Here is a 21364-nt window from a genome sequence, read left to right on the forward strand (position 1 = left end):
CTTCCTATAAAACCCAAAAGATGATGGAAATGAGGGAAAAATCTTGTCTGAGCAGAGTTTGTCAAGCCAGGTTGCTCTTCTACTTCTGAAGTTGATATTTTTGTGTACTCGGATTTGCTAGAGCGTAGAAATATGGAAAAAGCCCTGATTGTATGAATTCTTTTTGTTGAGAATCAATGGGACCTACCAAAAAGATTCTAAATTATGTCCTGCACGGCCACCCCACACTACATGCAACCTGGAGATGTCATTCACTATTTGCTGATGAGCTTTAGGGTGTGTAACCCTGGCCACAATATTACAATTACGTCACATCAGTCCAAGTAATTCCCTCCCCATTCCCTCTTCCCCTCATCCCAGTCGCTGCTGTAGCTCCAGCATTTTTTCTTTCTCTAAACAAGCGATGTGCACAACTCCCTCCTTAAGCTATGGCACCAGTCGGGAAGCAGAAATCGGAAAGAAAACAGCTTGCTCCAGTCTGTTCATTCTTCACTACCTCAGTGGAGTCTCATCCACCAGTTGCAAGTAACTCAGAGTTTAACACCTTGGAGTGGGTGCTTTCAGTGGTCTTCGTGGCAAAGAGGTTGGCTGCTCTGCTGGGTTCAGAGACACCAGGGGCTCCAGGCTCCTTTTAGCCTCTCCCAAGCACTTAGTGCAGTGCTCTCCATACAGTCAGTACTCAATAAGTATCATTGATTGATTAAGATAAATAATGGAGGGAGGTTGGTGTGCAGGTTGGGGGAGAATCAGTCAGTTAATATTTATTGAATACTTACTGTGTGCAGAGCACTGTACTAAGCACTTGGAGAGTACAATATAACAGAGTTGGTAGACGTGTTCCCTGCCCACAAGGAGCTTAGAGTCTAAGGGTATGGAACAGGCATTAATATAAATGAATTATGGCTATTTACATAAGTGCTGTGGGGCTGAGGGAGGGGTGAATAATAAAGGGTGCAAATAACAAATGTAAGGATGACACGGAAGGGTGTGGGAGGAGAGGAAATGGCCTAATCAGAGAAGGCCTTATGTAGGAGATGTGCCTAAATAAGGATTCAAAAGTGGGGAGAGTAATTAATTGTCGGATATGAAGAGGGAGGGCGTTCCAGGCCACAGATTGAACATGGGAGAGTGGACGGTGGTGAGATAGAGGAGATTGAGGTACAATGAGTAGGTTGGCTTAGAGGAGCAAAGTGTTTGGGCTGGGTTATAGTAGGAAAGCAGTGAGGTAGGGAGCAAAGGTGATTGAGATCTTTAATGCCAATGGAAAGGAGTTTCTGTTTGATGTGGAGGTGGATGGATAACCCTGGAGGTTCTTGAGGAGTGGAGAAACGTGGACTGAACATTTCTGCAGAAAAATGATCCAGGCAGCAGAGTGAAGTAACAGACTGAAGAAGGGAGAGACAGGACACAGGGAGGTCAGCAAGGAGGCTGATAGAGTAGTCAGGGCAGGATAGGATAAGTGCTTGGATTAATGTTGTAGCATTTTGATTAGAGAGGAAAGGGAAAAGGGTGGAGCTGACCCCAAAGTGATCCGAAGAATCGACAAGCCCCGAGTTATTTGCAGTAGCTGGTGGCGAGCCCCCACAGAGGAGGGAGACAGTAGCCAGGGGTCCTAGATTTGTCCACTCCATTTCAGCAAAAACTTGAGCTCCCCTGGGAGCCAAGGATGAGAGTAGCAGCAAGTACTAGAGAGCCCAGGCATGGGGCTAGTGGGAGTTATTGGAGCCATCCAGAAAGCAGTTATCAGAGGGAAGTAGACAAGTAGACTCCTCGAGCCGTCCGGTCACCAGGAGGGTGATAGTTTCCCCTCTTAAAGGTTTGTGGGTTTTGTCATGAAAAAGGGAAAGAAATGTTGAAAGACAAAGGTGACTGAATTTTCTGTAATCCTTTCTAATGAGCATTTGGTTTTCTAAAAGCCAAGTCCATTTAATTCCACTCTACTGCTGCCTCTCAACTTCAGGGTATTTTATATAAATTCATATATAAATTCTAAGTTCATTATGGGCAGGGAATATTTCTGTTTATAGTTATATTGTACTCTCCCAAATACTTAGTACAGTACTCTGCACACAGCGCTCAGTAAATGCAATTGACTGACCCTGGTAACATCCAATTTCCCGGAATAGGATGAGTTGGAAAGGGGTGGGGGTGTGGAGGAAGTAAATTACTTGCAGTGATTGACGTTCAAATAAAAAACATTACTGGAGATAGGGGAGAAAGGTCTGGTGGAGGCTGAGTTTGGGGTGCAGAGGGGAGGCCAGCTAGGAACAGTGAAGTGGTGGGAGGTAGGGGCTGTGGGGCTGGGGAGTGATTTAAAGTATCATTTTTGCTTGTAGGTCTCAGCCATTATGTTGGGACTGTTTCCAGACTGGAGCCTAATTGACTGCATATAAATCTGGGATAAGATGTATCCCATTTTATAGCCACATTTTCAGAGAACAAAATTAAATTATCTAGTGGGATAGGCCTGAACCGTGGTAACTGCAGGTTGTGTGTGTAACCATAGAGTCTTTATTTTCACTGACAGGTATTCAATCTCAGTATAATCATCATACCACAGAAATTGCAATCACATTTCAATGTCCATTTGATGTGTTTACACAATGAGAAAGATCTCTAGGATATGAACTGGTGATTTTTATGTGAGACCTTTTGTGTGGATTTTTTTCTCTTACTAATAATAAATGTGGTATTAGATGCTTATAAAGTGTCAAGCATTGTACTAAGTTCTGGCATAGAGACAAGTTAATCAAGTCAGATGCTGTCCATATCTCATATGGGGCTCACAGTGTAAGTGGAAGGGAGAACAAATAGTGAATTCCCATTTTAAAGACAAGGAAACCGAGGCACAGATAGAAGCTAAGTGACTTGCCCAAGGTCACACAGCAGGAAAGTGGCGGAGCCAGGATTAGAACCCATGTCTTCTGACTCCCAGGCTGGTGCTCCTTTCCCTGGGCCAAACTACTTCTGAAAAGAACTTCTTTTTAATCGTATTTAATTGTAAAATATAGTCATGAGAATATACATCTGTGAACTTAATAGAAACAGTCTCCCATAAGATTCCTTTTATTTAAAAAAAATTGAATTAAAAATATCTCATAATACAGTGGGGAGAAGAATCAACTATTGAATGTTGAGGCAATAAATTAAGCTCAAACTGGAGGGAAAGAGGAGTGAACTATTCTTGAAAGGTTTCCTTTGTTTGGGAAATTTCCCTCTGCCCTCCTTTCTCTAAGAATATTGTGTATAATCCTTCATTATAGGGTTTTAATTTATTCACACATCAAATTTGCATATTAATGGTAAATCTGAAGTATATGCATGCATTAATGTACATGTGTTCAAATAGAGGGATATCAGTCCCAGTTATCTTCAGCGAGGCACCAGTTTTAAGAGAACAAATACATTGATCTGTATTTTTATATTTTAAGATGGATGTATGTTCAGCTCAGGTGATTTTTTTCCATTATTCAAAAATGATGCATAAAATATTTGTGGTGGGCTGCATGGATTTGATGCACATTCATCATTTGAAAAATTGAATTTCTAAAAATCATAATCCTGAATTACTGCTAGTTTGGGTAATATTTTATTTTTTCTTAGGCATTCTGGAGTTGACACAGAGAGATTATTGGGAAGCCCATTCTGAAATCACTGAAATAGGAAGGAAAGACCATAAAAGGAACTGTTTCTATGGACTTCCTTGGAAAGCAGTTAGAACCATGTTGAACAAATTGGTGACGAGCATTTGTCACTGGTGATCAGAACTTATCTTTTTAGTTTTTAAAAGCCAAATATTAGCATATATCAAGTCTGAATTATTAAACAGTGGATGGAATTTGCTGAACACAGCCCCAGGGTTAAGTGAAGTATATCTGTATCCTTTTGTTCATTGAGGGCACATTGTTTCTTCCCTTTTTTGGGGTCAGCTTTTTGATACTCCTTTGGTCATTACAACTCTACTATAAGGCTGGAATAGAAAGACTGAAACTCAGATACTCTGCTGCAATTTTATTTGTCAATTCTTGAGTCTCATATGTCCTAGCTCTAGTAATATGTTCTTGTCAACCTCCTAAAACAAGAAAAATATCTTCTTTCTCTAAATAACAATCTCTTTGTTTTGTAGTTATGGAAATTACATATGCAAGCTTACAAAGCTCAACAAATCTCAATAGGAAATTTTAATAAATTCTTTGAATCCATGCCTAATTTCCATATTCTAGTGATTGCCCAGGCTATTCCTAGTTTCTGGAATACAGAAAAGTTGACTTCTTAGGACAAAAGACTAGATAGTCATTGTATTTTTACATAATTGTCTTAAAGGTACAAACATTTGAATTTTACTAATAGAAAATTTCAAGTGTTTATAAAGGATTATATATTAGTGCTAACTTATAATTGAACACTTTTAGGCCAAACAGATAATGGTTTCAGTTTGATAACGAGGCAAATCTAATTCATTAACTGGAAATTTTCATTTTACTCTTGAACTGGATAGTTTCAACTACACCTGTACATTTTAAAATGTAAACTTGTTGGTATTACATCGAACCTGTTCAGGAATTTGATATACAGATTTCTGAACTCTAAACAGAGCATTCATTTTCATAATGTTCAGTTGCAGAAACTCTTAAGTTCCAAGTTCTATATGAGTTCTAATTTTATGAAATATTGTTCTATATAAATTCTGTATTTTATGAAAAATTGACCTAGAATATACAAGATGACATTAAGGAATCAATAATTTGAAAATTAATATTGATGACAATGAACATTTGAACTCTTTTAGGATTATAGTAACAATGAAATAGCCACATAAGGAAGCCATTTTCAGATCTGAAGCTTTCCAGGAATTTCCAGGAATTTGTGAGGAGCTAGCTTAGCCTGGACCGTCGTCACAGGCCCTTATGGTTTGCTTTGAGTTTCGGGACAAATGACAGAATAAACCTCTTATTAATCAAATTGAAACTATCCAGGACATGGTGTGTTTTGTTAAGTAACATTTTGCTTAGCTCACATGGTTCCTGCATATCCTCTGCCTAAGTAGCTCATAATGCAGAATTTAGTGGTCTGGGGAAGTTTGCAATGTAAACAGGTTTAGTTGTCAAATCATTGGGTTGGAACTAATTGTTAAAAATCGGCTGTGGAGGAGTCAGTAAACATTTTTCCATCTAAGAGCCATTGTTAAGGCTAAGCAAAACCCAGGCTTTCCTGAACATGGATGTGAAATAGCATGGGGAGAAGAGAAAGAGAAACATGATCTATCTGGTACAGGAGGGAGGGCTTATAAAAGTACTTGCAGGAATTTCCTTGGGGGTCCATTGGAAGCAGCAGTAGCAAAGATTGTCTGCACCCGATCTAGTTCATTCCTGTTCTTCCCAGGTGAGTGTCATGTCTAAATCATTTCAGAGCCGAATGTCTGAACCATGCTGCCAGATCTCAAGGAAAGTTCTGAAATAATCATTAGGGTCTGTTCTATTTTAATTCAGTACCCTGCTAAAATCCAGCTTTTCTAGGCCATATGATTCCACCTCCTAAATTCATTCCACCTCCTAATATTCATTTTTGTGGACACCACTATCCTCCCTGTGTGAAGCCCATGACCTTGGTGCTGTTTTCATCTCTTCACTGTTCTTTCAAGCTCTCACATTGTCTACTGCTAAATCCAGCCAGTACTGCCTACACAACATTTTCCAAATCCACCCCTCTCTTTCCACCCAAACAGCTACTGCCATGGTCCAAGCTCTTGTCACAGCACGGTTCTGCTATTGTGTCAGCCTCATTACTGATCTCCCTGCCTCCAGCTTCTCTGCCTTGTGATCTGTACTACCTGGTACATGGATTAGCTTTAAATGTTCAGCCCACAGCTCTTCTCAGAAACCTCCAGTGGCTTCCCATTTTCCTGTTTCAAGCCAAAACTCATCTGTTCGGCGTTCCACAAATTCTTCCCATCTTATATATCAGTTCTCTTTATCCATTAATCCCCAGTTATGGCTCTGCATTCCATCCAGTGACACCTTGCTGTATCTTGCTGTCAACTCTTTCTCCTCCATTTCCTCATGCACAAGATGCCCCTAGCCTTGAACTCCCTCCCCTGCCCTGCCTAAGTCTATCAGACCACAACTCTCCATCTTCCTAGCCCTAGTAAAATCCCATCTCACTTAGAAAGCCTTCCCTGAAAAATTAGACATTATATTAATAATAATAATAATTGTTATTTTTATTATGCACTTACTATAAGCCAAACACTTTACTAAATACTGGGGTAGGTACAAGATTATTCAGTTGGACCCAAATTCATGTCGTACATGGAGGCTCACAGTCTGAATAGGTGGGAGTAGGATTTAATCCCCATATTACAGATAAGGAAACTTAGGCTCAGCGAAGTTAGTGATTTGCCCACAGACACAACAAGCAAGTCTAGTCATGTGAACCCAACCACCACCCTTAGTACTTAATGATAAAAGTAGCAATAATTGTGGTATTTAAGTACTGACTATATGCCAATCACTGTGCTAAGTACTAGAGTAGATACAAATTAATCAGGTCAGATGAAGTCCCTGTCCCACATGAGGCTCATAGTCTAAAAAGAAAGGAGAAAAGGTATTTCAGTCCCCTATTTTACAGATGAGGAAACTGAGGCACAGAGGAGTTAAGTGAGTTGCCCAAGGTCACATAGCAGGCAAAATGTTCTTTATCAGAATGGAATAGTCTTCACATAAAAGATTTTTTGAGTGAATGTTGAAAGTAAAGTTCAAACCATATTGGTTGGGGGAGTAGTCCAGTCCTTTCATTTAAAAAAACACACAAAAACAATAAACCTGTGTATAAATGGATGAAACTTACAGATCTTTTTGTCCACACTTTAGCTGCGGGGAAAAATATACAAATATGTGAAATGATCCCTTAAAAGCAGAATCTGCCTGAAGTCACCCATCTGGGTTTTCTTGTTGCGCTGTTTATTGAAAGGGGTTAAAAGCGGGAACTGGAGGTTTTCATTAGCAAGATGTTATGAGTTACAAATTTGGAACAAAAATCCAAAGGCAATGTATCTCTATCTTATTCAGGGATTTAGAGGTTGCCTCTACATCATATGTTCTTCATTCAGAAAGTTAGGTTTTGTATTCCAGTGAAAATTTCCATTGCTTATGGCACTCCAGTAACTGTTACTTTCGATGAGCATATTTGTGTTACTTGGGATCGATTAAGGTCAAAAAAGATTTTTTACTGGACAACTTGGAGATGACTTGTTATAAGAAGTCAAAAATCTAATGGCACAAAATTTAGTGCCCTATTTGTTAATGCTTTTTAAATATTTAAAATTTAATATCAGAGATCTTTGGGTCATGTACTTATTTTTTTTGTTGGTTTTTAATGGTATTAGTTAAGCACTTATCGTGTGCCAGGGAATATACCAAGCGCTGGGATAAGATTGGACACAGTCAATCAGATTGGACACAGTCCATATTCCACATGCGGCTCACAGTCTTAATTGAGGCACAGAGAAGTGAAGTGACTTGTCCAAGATCAAACAACAGACAAGTGGCAGAGCCAGGATTAAAACCCAGGTCCGTGTTCTATCCAATAGGCCATGTTGCTTCTCAAGAGAAGTGCGACTTAGAAGAGCGTACGGAGTTCTAGGTATGCAAGTATGGGCCTGCCATTCTTATGATAGGCAAATGGCAGTTTGCACAGCCATTGTTTCTGCAAGAAACAGAAGCTCAGCTGAGAATGTAGGGAGTGTATTTCATCATCATCATCAATCGTATTTATTGAGTGCTTACTGTGTGCAGAGCACTGTACTAAGCGCTTGGGAAGTACAAGTTGGCAACATATAGAGACAGTCCCTACCCAACAGTGGGCTTACAGTCTAAAAGACTGTATTTGCCTGGCAGGGATGAGAACGACACCTGCAACATGTGGCCTCATACAGCAGGAAGGCTGGTAAGCTCCCTGCTAGACTGTAAACTCACTGTAGGCGGGGAAAGTGTCTCCAACTCTGTTATTGTACTTGGTACAGAGCTTTGTGCAGTGCTCCGCATATAGTAAATGCTCAATAAATTCCACTGATTGATTGATTATGCTACCTGGTTTCTGGTTGGGGTGGGTCTTGTCTTATTCTGTCGAGTCATCTGCGACCCATAACGACACATGAACACATCTCTTCCAGAATGCCCCAGCTCCATCTGCAGTCGTTCTGGTAGCGTATCCTTAGAGTTCCCTTGGTAAAAAAATGGACATGGTTTACCTTTACCTCTTTCTGTGCAGTAAACTTGCATATATCCACCCTTGACTCTCTCCCATGCGGCTGCTGCCCAGCACAGGTAGGCTTTGACTTGTAGCAGATTGCCTTCCACTCGCTAGCCACTACCCAAGGTAGGAATGGAATGGGTATGTCTCTGCTTGATTCTCCCTCCCATAGTCGGGACTGGTAGAGTACTGGAAACTCTCCAGGTGAGACCCTGAGAGGGGTGGGGTGTGTCACATAACATTAAATCCAACTATGCCCTCCCTTTCTGCCCCCCTTAAATCTTCTCATTCACAACGTCCCGCTTCTCATCTCTGACATCCCCTGCCTCTAACCCTTTGATTCCTTAAGAACTTTGTTTGCACAGATTTGTTGTAAGGGCAGTCATTCGTATTTGTTTTTCATATATTTAATAGTGAGGATATGAACATGCAGGCATTTATAATCTACAACTGATCGTCTCGTGAAAAAAAGTAGATTCCGTCTTTTCCCACAGCTAGAGGAAGTTGTTCATTGTTTGTTACAAAAGAATTCACCCCGCTAGATTTTTAGATGACTCTAGATTCTATGCCTTTATATCCTGAACAATACCAAGCATGTACTGGTTTACATTTTTATAACTTTTTTATTTCATGGAACATTTGACTTTTTATGCATTTGACAGTTTTCAGTTCTGCAAATATTTCTCTAAATGGATTCCATTTAGTCAGCTTTTGTTTGATATGTAAATGTTCTAGTTACACATGTAATGTGTGTTTTCAAAAGATGACAGCCTTTACTCAGAGGTTGGCAAGACATCTGACTTCTTCAGAAACAGACTGGGCCTTCTTTATCTTGTTTTTTTAAAAAAAATATTCTTCTCAATCAAAAAGCGATGATGTGTTCACAGTATTTAATGAGATAAATTTATTTTAGCATTCCACTAGAAGAATGCTTCTTTTTACAAGGCAACTCTGTAGAGGTGATAGACGCTTAGCAGGATTCTGTCAAAGGCAAAGGAAATTTCACTTATTGAAGGAAAAAAATTCATGAGTGTATTTAAGTGAAATTAAGTTTTGCTTTACTTCTCTATGGTTCTTTAATCGTAAAGCATTTTCTGGATTCCCAGAGGATTATGACCCTTCTCAAATTATTGAGGGGTTTGGTTTAATACTTTCAGCTTCTTGGAAAAAGATTTTCCATAGATTCATCTGCTTTAAGTATACAGTGTTTATGAGAGTGAGCATTACCCTTTTGATTATTATCCAACAAATGGAGAATTAAGTGGAATTCAGTGGAAAGAGCACATGCTTGGGAGTCCAAGTTCATGGGTTCAAATCCCAGTTTTGCTGCTTGTCAGCTTTGTGACTTTGGGCAAGTCACTTAACTTCTCTGTGTCTCAGTTACCTCATCCATAAAATAGGGATTAAGACTGTGAGCCCCCCGTGGGACAACCTGATCACCTTGTATCCTCCCCAGATACAGTGCTTTGCACATAGTAAGCGCTTAACAAATGCCATTATTATTATTATTGAGTTAAAGCACTAGTTTGGGGGTTCAGAGATTTTTACTATGTGGCAGGCATTGTACTAAGTACTACGGTAGATACAAACTGATCAAGTTGGACAATTCTGTGTCCCACATGGAACTCACAGTCTTAATGCCCATTTTACAGATGAGGTAACAGACACAGAGAAGTTAGGTGACTTGCCCAAGGTCAAACAGCAGGTAAATGGCGGAGCTGGGATTAAGTTCCAGGTCCTCTGACTCTCAAGCCCATGCTCTTTAGGCTATGCTGCTTAGGGATGAGGACACCCTTCGCCGCCCTCGTACCACTAACCCACAGCCCTGGATCACTGCCACTGTCCTCCTCCTTCACTGTTATGCTCGAGCTGCTGAACGCTGCTGGCGAAAGTCTAAGCACCATGCCAACCTCGTTCACTTCAAGTTTATCCTTTCCTGCCTTAACTCTGCCCTCTCCTCTGCCAGGCAAAACTATTTCTCCTCCCTTATTGACACCCATGCTCATCATCCCCGTTAGCTCTTCCATACATTTAACTCCCTTTTCAGGCCCCCTGTTCCTCCCGCTCCTCATTCCCTCACCCCCAATGATCTGGCCTCCTACTTCATTAATAAAATTAAATCCATCAGGTCTGAGCTCCCCAAAGTCACTCCTCCCGCTTTTCCAACCCCCCAGCTCTCAACCCTCTCCGCTACTCTCCCATCCTTCCCAGCAGTATCCTCAGATGAGATCTCCTCCTTCCTCTCAAGTGCTACTCCGGCCACCTGTGCTTCTGACCCCATTCCCTCTCATCTTATGAAATCTCTCACTCCGTCCCTCCTCCCCTCCTTAACTTCCATCTTCAACCGCTCACTCTCCACTGGTTCTTTCCCCTCTGCCTTCAAACATGCCCACGTCTCGCCCATCCTAAAAACCCCTCTCTTGACCCCACCTCACCTTCTAGTTATTGTCCTATCTCCCTCCTACCATTCCTTTCCAAACTCCTTGAACGACTCATCTACACGTGCTGCCTCGAATTCCTCAACGCCAACTCTCTCCTCGACCCCCTCCAATCTGGCTTCCGTCCCCTACATTCCACGGAAACTGCCCTCTCAAAGGTCACCAATGACCTCCTGCTTGCCAAATCCAACGGCTCATACTTTATCCTAATCCTCCTCTACCTCTCAGCTGCCTTCAACACTGTGGACCACCCCCTTCTCCTCAACATGCTATCCAACCTTGGCTTCACAGACTCTGTCCTCTCCTGGTTCTCCTCTTATCTCTCTGCCCATTCATTCTCAGTCTCTTTTGCGGGCTCCTCCTCCCCTTCCCATCCCCTTACTGTAGGGGTTCCTCAAGGGTCAGTTCTTGGTCCCCTTCTATTATCCATCTACACTCACTCTCTTGGTGAACTCATTCGCTCCAACGGCTTCAACTAGCAACTACGCTGATGACACCCAAATCTACATCTCTGCTCCTGCTCTCTCTCCCTCCCTTCAGGCTCGTGTCTCTTCCTGCCTTCAAGACATCTCCATCTGGATGTCTGCCCACCACCTAAAACAATGTCCAAGACTGAACTCCTTATCTTCCCTCCCAAACCCTGCCCTCTCCCTGACTTTCCCATCACTGTTGACGGCACTACCATCCTTCCCGTCTCACAAGCCCACAAACTTGGTGTCATCCTCGACTCCGCTCTCTCGTTCACCCCTCACATCCAATCCGTAACCAAAACCTGCCGGTCTCAGCTCCGCAACATTGCCAAGATTCGCCCTTTCCTCTCCATCCAAACCACTACCCTGCTGGTTAAATCTCTCATCCTATCCCTACTGGATTACCACATCAGCCTCCTCTCTGATCTCCCATCCTCCTGTCTTTCCCTACTTCAGTCTACTTCACGCTGCTGCCTGGATCATCTTTGTGCAGAAACGCTCTGGGCATGTTATTCCCCTCAAAAATCTCCAGTGGCTACCAATCAACCTAGGCATCAGGCAGAAACTCCTCACCCTCGGCTTCAAGGCTCTCCATCACCTCGCCCCCTCCTACCTCACCTCCCTTCTTTCCTTCTACAGTCCAGCCCACACTCTCCGCTCCTCTGCCGCTAACCTCTTCACTGTGCCTCATTCTCGCCGGTTCCGCCATCGACCTCTGGCCCATGTCCTCCCCCTGGCCTGGAATGCCCTCCCTCCACACATCCGCCAAGCTAGCTCTCTTCCTCCCTTCAAGGCCCTACTGAGAGCTCACCTCCTCCAGGAGGCCTTCCCAGACTGAGCCCCATCCTTCCTCTCCTCCTCCTCCCCCCCATCCCCCCACCCTACCTCCTTCCCCTCCCCACAGCACCTGTATATATATTTGTACATATTTATTACTCTATTTTACTTGTACATATTTACTATTCTATTTATTTTATTTTGTTAATATGTTTTGTTTTGTCGTCTGTCTCCCCCTTCTAGACAGTGAGCCCACTGTTGGGTAGGGATCATCTCTGTAGGTTGCCAACTTGTACTCCCCAAGCGCTTAGTATAGTGCTCTGCACACAGTAAGCGCTCAATAAATACGATTGAATGAATGAATGAATGAATGGATCTCAGCCTTGGGGTAGATATAAGTTTATCCAGTTGGACACAGTCCCTGTCTCACATGGGGCTCACAAGTCTAAATTGAAGGGAGGAGGATTTAATCCCTGTTTTACAGATGAGATAACTGAGGCACAAATAAGTTAAGTGACTTGCCCAGGGTCACACAGCAAGCAGTTGACAGAGCTGGGATTAGAATCCATGTCCTCTGGAGATGACAAAATACATGGTTGTCTTGGTATCTTAAAGCTCAACAATTTTCCCAGAAGCAGCGATATAGTGAGATCACTAAAAATTTTAGATGGGCTTGATGGTGTATGACTTCTTAATCAGTGAGATCCTGTCTTTCTCAGTGTATATAACCATTTGTATTTGGAAGATTCTTGTCATTGAGAATTAATCTCTCCTTTCATCCTTTAAAAAATATTTCACTTTGAAAACAGTTTTTAAAAATAGTCCACTACTCTACACTTCCCTTCTAGGCCAAAGAAACAAGAAACACTAGGAAGGGAAAAGGGGTGTGGAGAAACATGAAGCTGAATGTCAACTGGAGAGAAGAATGTCTAGTTCACCTTTAGAAATTTATAAATATTACCCTGAAAATGTATAGTCAGGGCCTGGGTAAAATTAATTTCTACATTTTGGGCATTCAGATGATTTTCCATTGTAAAACAAATCAACAAAGGGTGCGATATATCCTGATTACTATCCTCCAACTCACCCTCCCCTTTGCATCACTTGTGCACTTGACTAGGTAGCTCTTGAGCACTTTGATATTCACCCCAGGCCCACAGCACCTACGTACATATCGTAATATTCTGTATTTTTCCATATCTAGAATTTGTCTAAATTCTGTCTCCCCATCTAGACTGAAAGCTCCATGTGGGCAGGGATCATGTCAACCAACTCTTGTATTTTCCCAAGTGCTTAGTACAGTGCTCTGCAGACAGTGAAGCGCACAATAAACACCAATGATTGATGGCTTTGTAGATCATTCATAACACACAAATAATATTTTAAATTGAGAGCATTTGTGTCACATAAAAATGAAGGCGATCAGAAATACTTTACTTGATCTGTGCCTTTGCTGGCTTCTTAATCCCGCCAATCGAACTGTTGTATATTTCTTGATTTTGGTAGGAAAGTACTAATTTCTGTGAGTTTTTATATGACCTACTTGCTGGTTGTTAGAAAAAATTTCAGCAAAACCTTGCCAGGGCCTTCGAATGGATGCCAGGCAATTTTTACACTGTCCTCTGATTATCGTCGTCTGGTTCTGTTGAGCTGAAGGTTTCTTGGGGTTTACCCAGTCCTGTAGTCAAAGGTACCTCTGTGCCTAATTCAGAAATGTGACCCAGAAGACTCACCTCTCAACAGCCAGAACTGGTTGTTGAACCAAGGGGCATACTAAAAGTAATCCATTACTCAGTGTGAGTCCAGAAGGAAGTGTCTGTACCTCATTTCTGACCCAAGGCTGAGATCCAAAAAGTGTACTCAACCCTAAGCAGTGTGGCCTAATGGAAAGGGCACGGGCCTGGGAGACGGAGAACCCTTGGCCTAATCCCGGCTCCACCACTTACCTGCTCTGTGACCTTGGACAAATCACTTAACTTATCTGTGCCTGTTAGCTCATCTGTTAAATGGCCATTAAGACTGTGAGCCCCATGTGGAACAAGGATTTGTCCAAACTAATTGGATTGTGTCTACTCCAGTGCTTAGTACAGTGCCTGCCGTATGGTAAGCATTTAACAAATACTGTTTAAAAATAAATTCCAGATAGGAAAGAAGACTCAGTTGTCCTCAGCCCGAGGGTCAATCATTCAGTGGTACCCATTAAGGATTTACCGGGTGCTGATCACTCTACTAGGATTCCTGGGAGAGAATAATACAGTAGAGTTTATAGTCATGTTCCCTGCCCACAAGTAGTTCACACCCTGGAGGGATGTGCTTCCTCTCCCTGGAGGGAGAGAAGCAGTGTGGCTCAATGGAAAGAGCATGGGCTTGGGAGTCAGAGGTCATGGGTTCAAATCCCGGCTCCGCCAATAGTCAGCTGTGTGACCTTGGGCAAGTCACTTCACTTCTCTGGGCCTCAGTTCCCTCATCTGTAAAACGGGGATTTAGACTGTGAGCCCCCCGTGGGACAACCTGATCACCTTGTACCCTCCCCAGCACTTAGAACAGTGCTTTGCACATAGTAAGCGCTTAACAAATGTCATCATTATTATTATTATTATGTGCTGCATTATTAATCAATTGGTGGTATTTACTGAGCATTTACTGTGTGCAGAGCACTGTACTAAGCACTTCCTGATATCTTATTTCAGCATAACCTGGGTCTTAAAAAACAATCATTCAGTCTTATTGTGTGCTTACTGCGTGCAGAGCACCATACTAGGTGCTTGGGAGAGTACTGTATAACAATAAACAGGCACATTCCCTGCCCACAAAGAGCTTATAGTTTAGAGTCTAGTAAATACAATATAGTAAACTTATTTGGACTTGGAGGTGGAAGAAATGTCATTATCAATAAGGGAAATTCCTTTAGGAGTTGTTGGGAGTTGTTAAACCATTTTGCTTTATCAGTTAAGGCATTTGGATTTGTTATATTTGGGCATATGGCATTTATCCCACCCTCAGCCCCACAGCACTTACACCTATAAATTTTCCACCATAGATTATTTATATCAGTGTCTCTTTCCCCCTCTAAACTGTAAACTCACTGTGGGCAGGGAACATGTCTACCAAGTCTGTTTATTGTTGTACTCTCCCAAGCACTTAGCACTCAGTAAATACGATTGAATGAATGAATGAGTTCTTTTTATTGTATTGTCCCACATGCTTAATACAGAACTCTGCACAGATGGATTAAGACAGTGTGTGTGACTGACTTGAAAATACTTAAGGACAACATATATGAAGGGTATGAAGTCTTCAGTACTTAGTACAGTGCCAGCACTTAGTATAGTGCCTGGCACACAGTAAGTGCTTAAAAATGCCATTATTATTATTATCACTATTATTTAAATCCCACATTTGGGCATTGCAAATATCCAAGAATGTGCTTAAAGCAGAAATGTTGAGAATAACTTCAAGAAGGTATTTCTGCTTTCTTTCCATGTCTGTAGGCTTGAAGTATCTTCGGTAATAATTCTTTAGAGTATCTCCTTCTCCTCCCCCAAAGAGAAAGGATTCTGATTATGCCAAGGAAGGCTACTTAGGCTGTAATTTGGAAAGGAAATAATGAAGCACTGCTGTTACACTGTTACTAGACTATTTTGGAGATAGGTGGCTGTTTTTCAGCATTAAAAGTGTATTCCCTAATAGCTTACATTAGGGTGGTGGAATTAAATAGAGCCCCAAGAAAAAGTTATTTTGCCAGTGTAATACATTTTACATGTAAGGTGCTGCTTAAGCATTTAGCAATTAAAATGGTTCTTACTGTGGTAATGATATTGAGGGATTGGGGAGAAAAAGCTGAGCTTCCAGGACTGTTTGAAGTTTTAATTGTCTTTGGTAGGAAAACATATAATCTTCCATTACAAATCTTATTTTGTATGATAATTGGCTCATTTGCTCTTTGGTTATCAATTTAACTTCTTTACCACAAACATCTGCACTAATGTATCCAATTGGTGGAATGCTAAGCACTAAAGTAGTTAAACTGTAAGAACATTTGAAAGTCATTACTTTTTAGTTCATTAGGAAGAAAAGTAAGTGATTAATTGAACATCTTTTTAATTAGAAATTGTTTACAGCATAATTTTGCCCTATAGTGAAAATTCCTGTTTACTAGAAGCCATTTTTTCCTTAAAGTAGAACTTAAAATCCACTGATAACAATTGCTGTAATTTTATGCTGTCATTTTGGAATTTCCAATTTTTTACTATATATGTACCAACCGTCCTTTATCGTCTTCTTTTTCTTCACCTATCTTTGGAAGAAGAGAGAGGAAGTACTTGGGAAGTTTTCAGCAAGGTTTTACAGATAGCCTTCCAAAATCCCACCTTCTCTAATAAGCCTTCCCCAGTTAACTCACAAGACCCAAGTAGAGTCAATTCAGTAGCCAACCCCTAAACCTTAGATATTTACATCCCGACTCCATATTTATGCTTATATGGCTAAACATTTAATTATTCTGATTTATTCTTATAGTTTTATCCTGGCACATTTCTTCTACTCCTTTCATAATGCCCTGCTACTCAATGTCAATTTTTTTTTTATGTCTTTTTATGTCTATCTCCCGTATTAGGTTTTGAGCTCTATATGGGCAGGGAACAAATCTTTGGCTTGTGTTGCAATCAAGTAATCAATATTCTACTGAATGAAGAATACTGTGAGTTTGAGGAAGTACAATACATAGTCCTTGCCCTAGAGGAGCTTCAGTCTGATGCTGTATTTTCCCCAAGGACTTGGTTCAATCCACTACCCAGTACCTGCTTTGTTCTCCGTAGCCAATCTTCACCTCAGGGATTACCTAGCGCATGGGCACACACAAATATCTCTTCATTTTCAAACATAATGCTAGTGACAGTACATTCTGTTCATATCAACTGATAAGAGCCATGTGTGATCAACAGTCCATTCCTCTCTTTGAGTATCGTGCTCTGCACACAGTAAGCACTCAATAAATATGATTGAATGAATTATCTGTTGCCACACCCGTATACTGCCACTGTTCACAGTGTGCCTCTCTGCCTCCCAGCCTTTCTGAAATTACCACTTCAGAAGAGCAACCTTTTTCCTAATTGCCACACACCCAATGCTGTTCTCTAACAATCTGGTGCTGTGCCATATTATTTAAGACTGCCCTTCATAATGCCTTTAAGAATGCCTGTTTTCCAGGAGCCCCTTTTCTGTTCTCCACAAGCTGAAGCATAGGTATTCTGCTGCCAGTTCTTCCCTCTCCCATCCAGTGAAGCTTTGCTGTGATGAACATTACCACAAAGATTATGAACTGACGGAGTTGGAGGTTTCATTATGTCGTTTGATTTTCAAGGTGGCTTATCAAAGACAGTGATTAAAAGCTGGTTGGTCCTTCCATGATTGTCCTACTCACTATCTCAAATTAACAAGAAGTGATTCATTTTTTTGAGAAATTCTGGCTTGGATTTTAGCATTTTAAGTTCCTTAAAACTAGCTGTGATTGGCAATATTATTGTTGATAATTCAGGATTACAATAATGGTAGTAGGGGAAATAAGTCCATTAAAAGAGCAAAGCATATGAAAATGTTGCATTGAGCATACCCGGACATTTTGTCCAGATTTTACTGAAGCTTTGTATATCTTCTTTCATTAAAAATCAAGGAATTGGATTTTGCAATATTTATTCACCCACCCACCCCCAGCCCCACAGCACTTATGCACATGTCCTTAATTTGTTTATATTAATTTCCATCTCCCTCTCTAGTCTGCAGGATCATTGTGAGCAAGGATCGTATCTACCTACTCTGTTGTATTATAATCTTCCAAGTGCTTAGTACAGTGTTCTGCACATAGTAAGCCCTCAATAAATATGATTGATCGATTGCTCCATTTTGGCTGACAGGAAATAGAAAATTGGGATGCATTGCTACAACAAAAATCAGTGTACATGTGCTTTGTACAATTGGTCCACCTTGTATTATTTGCAGTAACCAGTTCAAAGATTTTATTATCATTAACATGCCTGATATCACAATATCTTTCTGTTTGTTCAGACAGTGAAGCTGCATTGCTACTTGACATCCACAATCCATTCCCGTTAAAACAAAATCATTAGGTCCTCTCGACTGGAAGGAATTTTATCAGTACACATTTACCTCCTAATACTGGAAGTGATAGTGAATGGGTCATAGTAACTAATGTATTTTCATAAAAACATAAATACTCCTGAGGGATTTTTCACAATTGGTTCTGCAACCAGAATTACATGATATTTGTACCAGCACACACTGCCTAGCCCTGCAGACTTACTGCTTTGTATTTGCAGAAGAAAATACATGATCATTATATTCCTACCTAATTTTTAATCAGCTGGTGCCAGAAGTTGATATATCATCAGGTTCTGTTGGGAAATATTTGTGGTTGGCCTAGAGAAATCGCAGCTCTCAGGGCCATAAAATAAATGGCTCCTTTTAGCATGTTAGTGACCTGTAAGAAGGTAAAATGTATTGCCTCACCTTTGAGACAGACTTCCATTACACCAGATTTATTATAACCACCAGGGCAGATGTTGACAGCTTAGAGGACAAAGATGTTTGTGCTTATGTAACATATGAGGTCATGGTTAGGCACACATTTGCATAGTTCAGTCATGAAAAAAAATTAGAGCTTTTTTAATATTTAAACTTGACAAGGCAATATGTTATCAGTAAGTATTTAACAAACACAAAGGGGAATGAATGTATTTCAGTCTGATTACTTCAAGCTGAGTGGTATCATTTTTTAATGGACTTTGGTTGCTTCCATTTCCAATCTGGAACTGCAGTTAATGTTCTGAGGACTAGCCATCTCCAAGTAGCCATAAAAATTGACACACAAAGAGTCTTGAAGAAAAAAGAATTTGCATTTAGAGGATATGTAATGTGTTCTGGTGTTTCTTCCCCTTACTGAAACTGAACAAAATCCCTTTATCTAATCAAATATATAGGATGTTTGCCGAAACTCTGCTGCCCTGTACATATTTATCTTTTTAGACACAATGACAAAAATAAGGAAACAAATCACTGGTTTTGAGTTTCCCTGAAAATTTAGCATTCCAGACTGCCAGGGCAAGTAAAAACAAGCTGATTTATAGCTTTTTTCATTTTTCATAGGACAACAGTAGAATTTACCTTCTCTTTTGTGTAGCTAAAAAGTATGTCTTAATAAAGACTCCTCCATAGCCTTCAAATAGCTATGAATTTGTAACGTATATTGCTCATGGGATTTTAAACCTTTAATAGAAGTAGTCATATTCTGGGGCAAAAGGTGTATTCTAAACTGTGTTTGTGCAATTAGATACTTTTTAATTTTAACCGGAAACAAACCCATTAACCAGAATGAGAACTTACTATTACCAATACCAGTGTATCTTTGAGACTTAATATTAGGTTGCACTCAGTCTTTTAAAGACATGCTGCATCTTACTGTGTTCTTTTCTCTCCCTCTGTCAACTTTCTGTCCATGTCCTCTCTGCTTTGAGCTCCTTCCCTCTTCAAATCCACCAGATCACATACTTCCATCTTCAGAACCCTCTTGAAATCACATCTCTTCTTAGAGGCGTTCCTTTTAGTGTTTGTCTCCCCTGCTAGAATGTAAGTTCTTGGAGGGCAGGAACCATTATCTAGTAACTCTCGTGTACTTTTCCCAGTGTGTATTGTGTAGCGCTGTATAAGAGTAGATGCTCAATAAAAACAACTGATGATTGACAGAGCCAGGAATAGCTAGTGGTTCCAGGATTCTGGGAAGGAGTATGTAGTTAAAGGTATTTGTGGAATTTGGAGCAACAGAAAAATGTGGAGTGAAAAGGGGAATTTTTAGAACTTGATTTTGTGTTTTGCCTGATAGTCTTTTGTTCTTTATTTGTCCTCCCCCTCGACTTGTAACCACCGGTTTTATTTGAAAAACTGAATACATTGTTAAGGTTTTTTAGCATTGTGCTGAAATGTCAACAGTTTAACTTTTTGCTTGTTTTTCATTTCTGCCTAAAATTAATCATTCCAAATGCAAGGCAAGTGTTTACTGTTATTTTTTAATTTACTATCTTTGTTCCCTATTTTCTTCTCCGAAGTTCCACCGGAATTCCTGAAGAGGCCTACTAACATATATGCCCATGAGTCCATGGATATTTTATTCGAATGTGAAGTGAATGGGAAGCCAACTCCAACTGTAAAATGGGTCAAGAATGGGGAGATGGTGATTCCCAGTGATTACTTCAAGATTGTGGTACGTTTCTATTTCAAGCTATGGCACTGGTGCCTGTCCTTGTGTGCCTAGAAAGATAGGCGTTTTTGCAATGAATCGTGATAAATCTAGTTTATCCAGTTATTACAGCTAGAGGCCAAGAAGGATTTATTTGTTCTGGGAGAAATATAGTTCCTGAAAGCTTTAATTGCTGAATAATCAATAGATTCATATTTTCTTGACAGGAAGTAGCAAAAAAAAGGATTCCTGAAATTTTGTACAATGAAACTGCCACATAGGAAATGAATTTTTTTCCAGAGCAAATATAGTTAGTATTTCAATTACACAGCAGTCCATAGTGCAGAATGTTACAGGGAAATAAATTAAACTAAATGAAAAGCACCATTTCAATAATGGTCTTTCCCAACTACAAGCACTCATAAATCACTTTTAAAATCTAGCACAAAAGTGTATCCTGAATATGAGGGACAATCATTTGGGACTTATTAGAAATTAGAATGTAAAAGACATTCTTTGACAACACACATTGTCTTACTTGAGGGTCAATCAGTACGTCAGCTAGAGTCACATAATAGTAAAGGTTTATTCTTTGTGGGAGCAAAAACTGGTGAGGTGACATTACTTCCCCCCACTTATGCAGGATTTAAGATGGGACTATTGAACATAACTGAAGTGCTTCTGCTTCTTTGCATATGTTGTTAATGTGCTGACGTCTGAAATGCTTTTTTCCTCCTGCACAATTTCCTTGTCAGTGTTCTTTAATAGTTATGTAATGCAGTGTAGATAACCTCATGTTTGCTTATTCCTAATGCGTTATTTATATTTCCTTCCTCCCCCCACAGAAGGAACATAACCTGCAGGTTTTGGGTCTGGTGAAATCCGATGAAGGATTCTATCAGTGCATTGCTGAAAATGATGTTGGAAATGCCCAGGCTGGAGCCCAACTGATAATACTTGATCACGGTAAGGGTAACCTGGCATAATGAGACGAAAGATGGGTAGCACTGGAGACTATCTCTTCATGAAAGATGGTCATTAATCTCACTCAGTTGTCCCAAGACCATTTCTCTATATCTTGCCTTCCTGGGAATGAATACGTTATCATTTATTTGGAGTGGACTAGTGATTTGGAGTCATTGGACTTTTTAAAGTGGACTATTAATGTAAAATTCAATAGC

General features: G+C 40.5%; 1 protein-coding gene and 1 non-coding gene across 7 annotated transcripts in view; one reads left to right on the forward strand and one right to left on the reverse strand.

Moving 5' to 3' along the window:
* The window catches only part of NEO1 (neogenin 1), a 166437-nt gene that overhangs the window by 53941 nt on the left and 91132 nt on the right, over positions 1–21364 (forward strand). For all 6 annotated transcript variants that reach the window (XM_038746154.1, XM_038746158.1, XM_038746155.1 and 3 more), the window contains exons 5-6: positions 20053–20207; positions 21029–21149. In XM_038746154.1, the coding sequence (XP_038602082.1) occupies positions 20053–20207; positions 21029–21149 (276 nt within the window). The remainder of the gene's footprint in view (positions 1–20052; positions 20208–21028; positions 21150–21364) is intronic.
* Positions 8335–8472, reverse strand: LOC119929134. Its single transcript, XR_005451273.1, has one exon. It is a non-coding gene; the product is annotated as a small nucleolar RNA SNORA7 (small nucleolar RNA).

This window comes from Tachyglossus aculeatus, chromosome 5 (assembly GCF_015852505.1).
Source record: "Tachyglossus aculeatus isolate mTacAcu1 chromosome 5, mTacAcu1.pri, whole genome shotgun sequence".
NCBI lineage: Eukaryota > Metazoa > Chordata > Mammalia > Monotremata > Tachyglossidae > Tachyglossus > Tachyglossus aculeatus.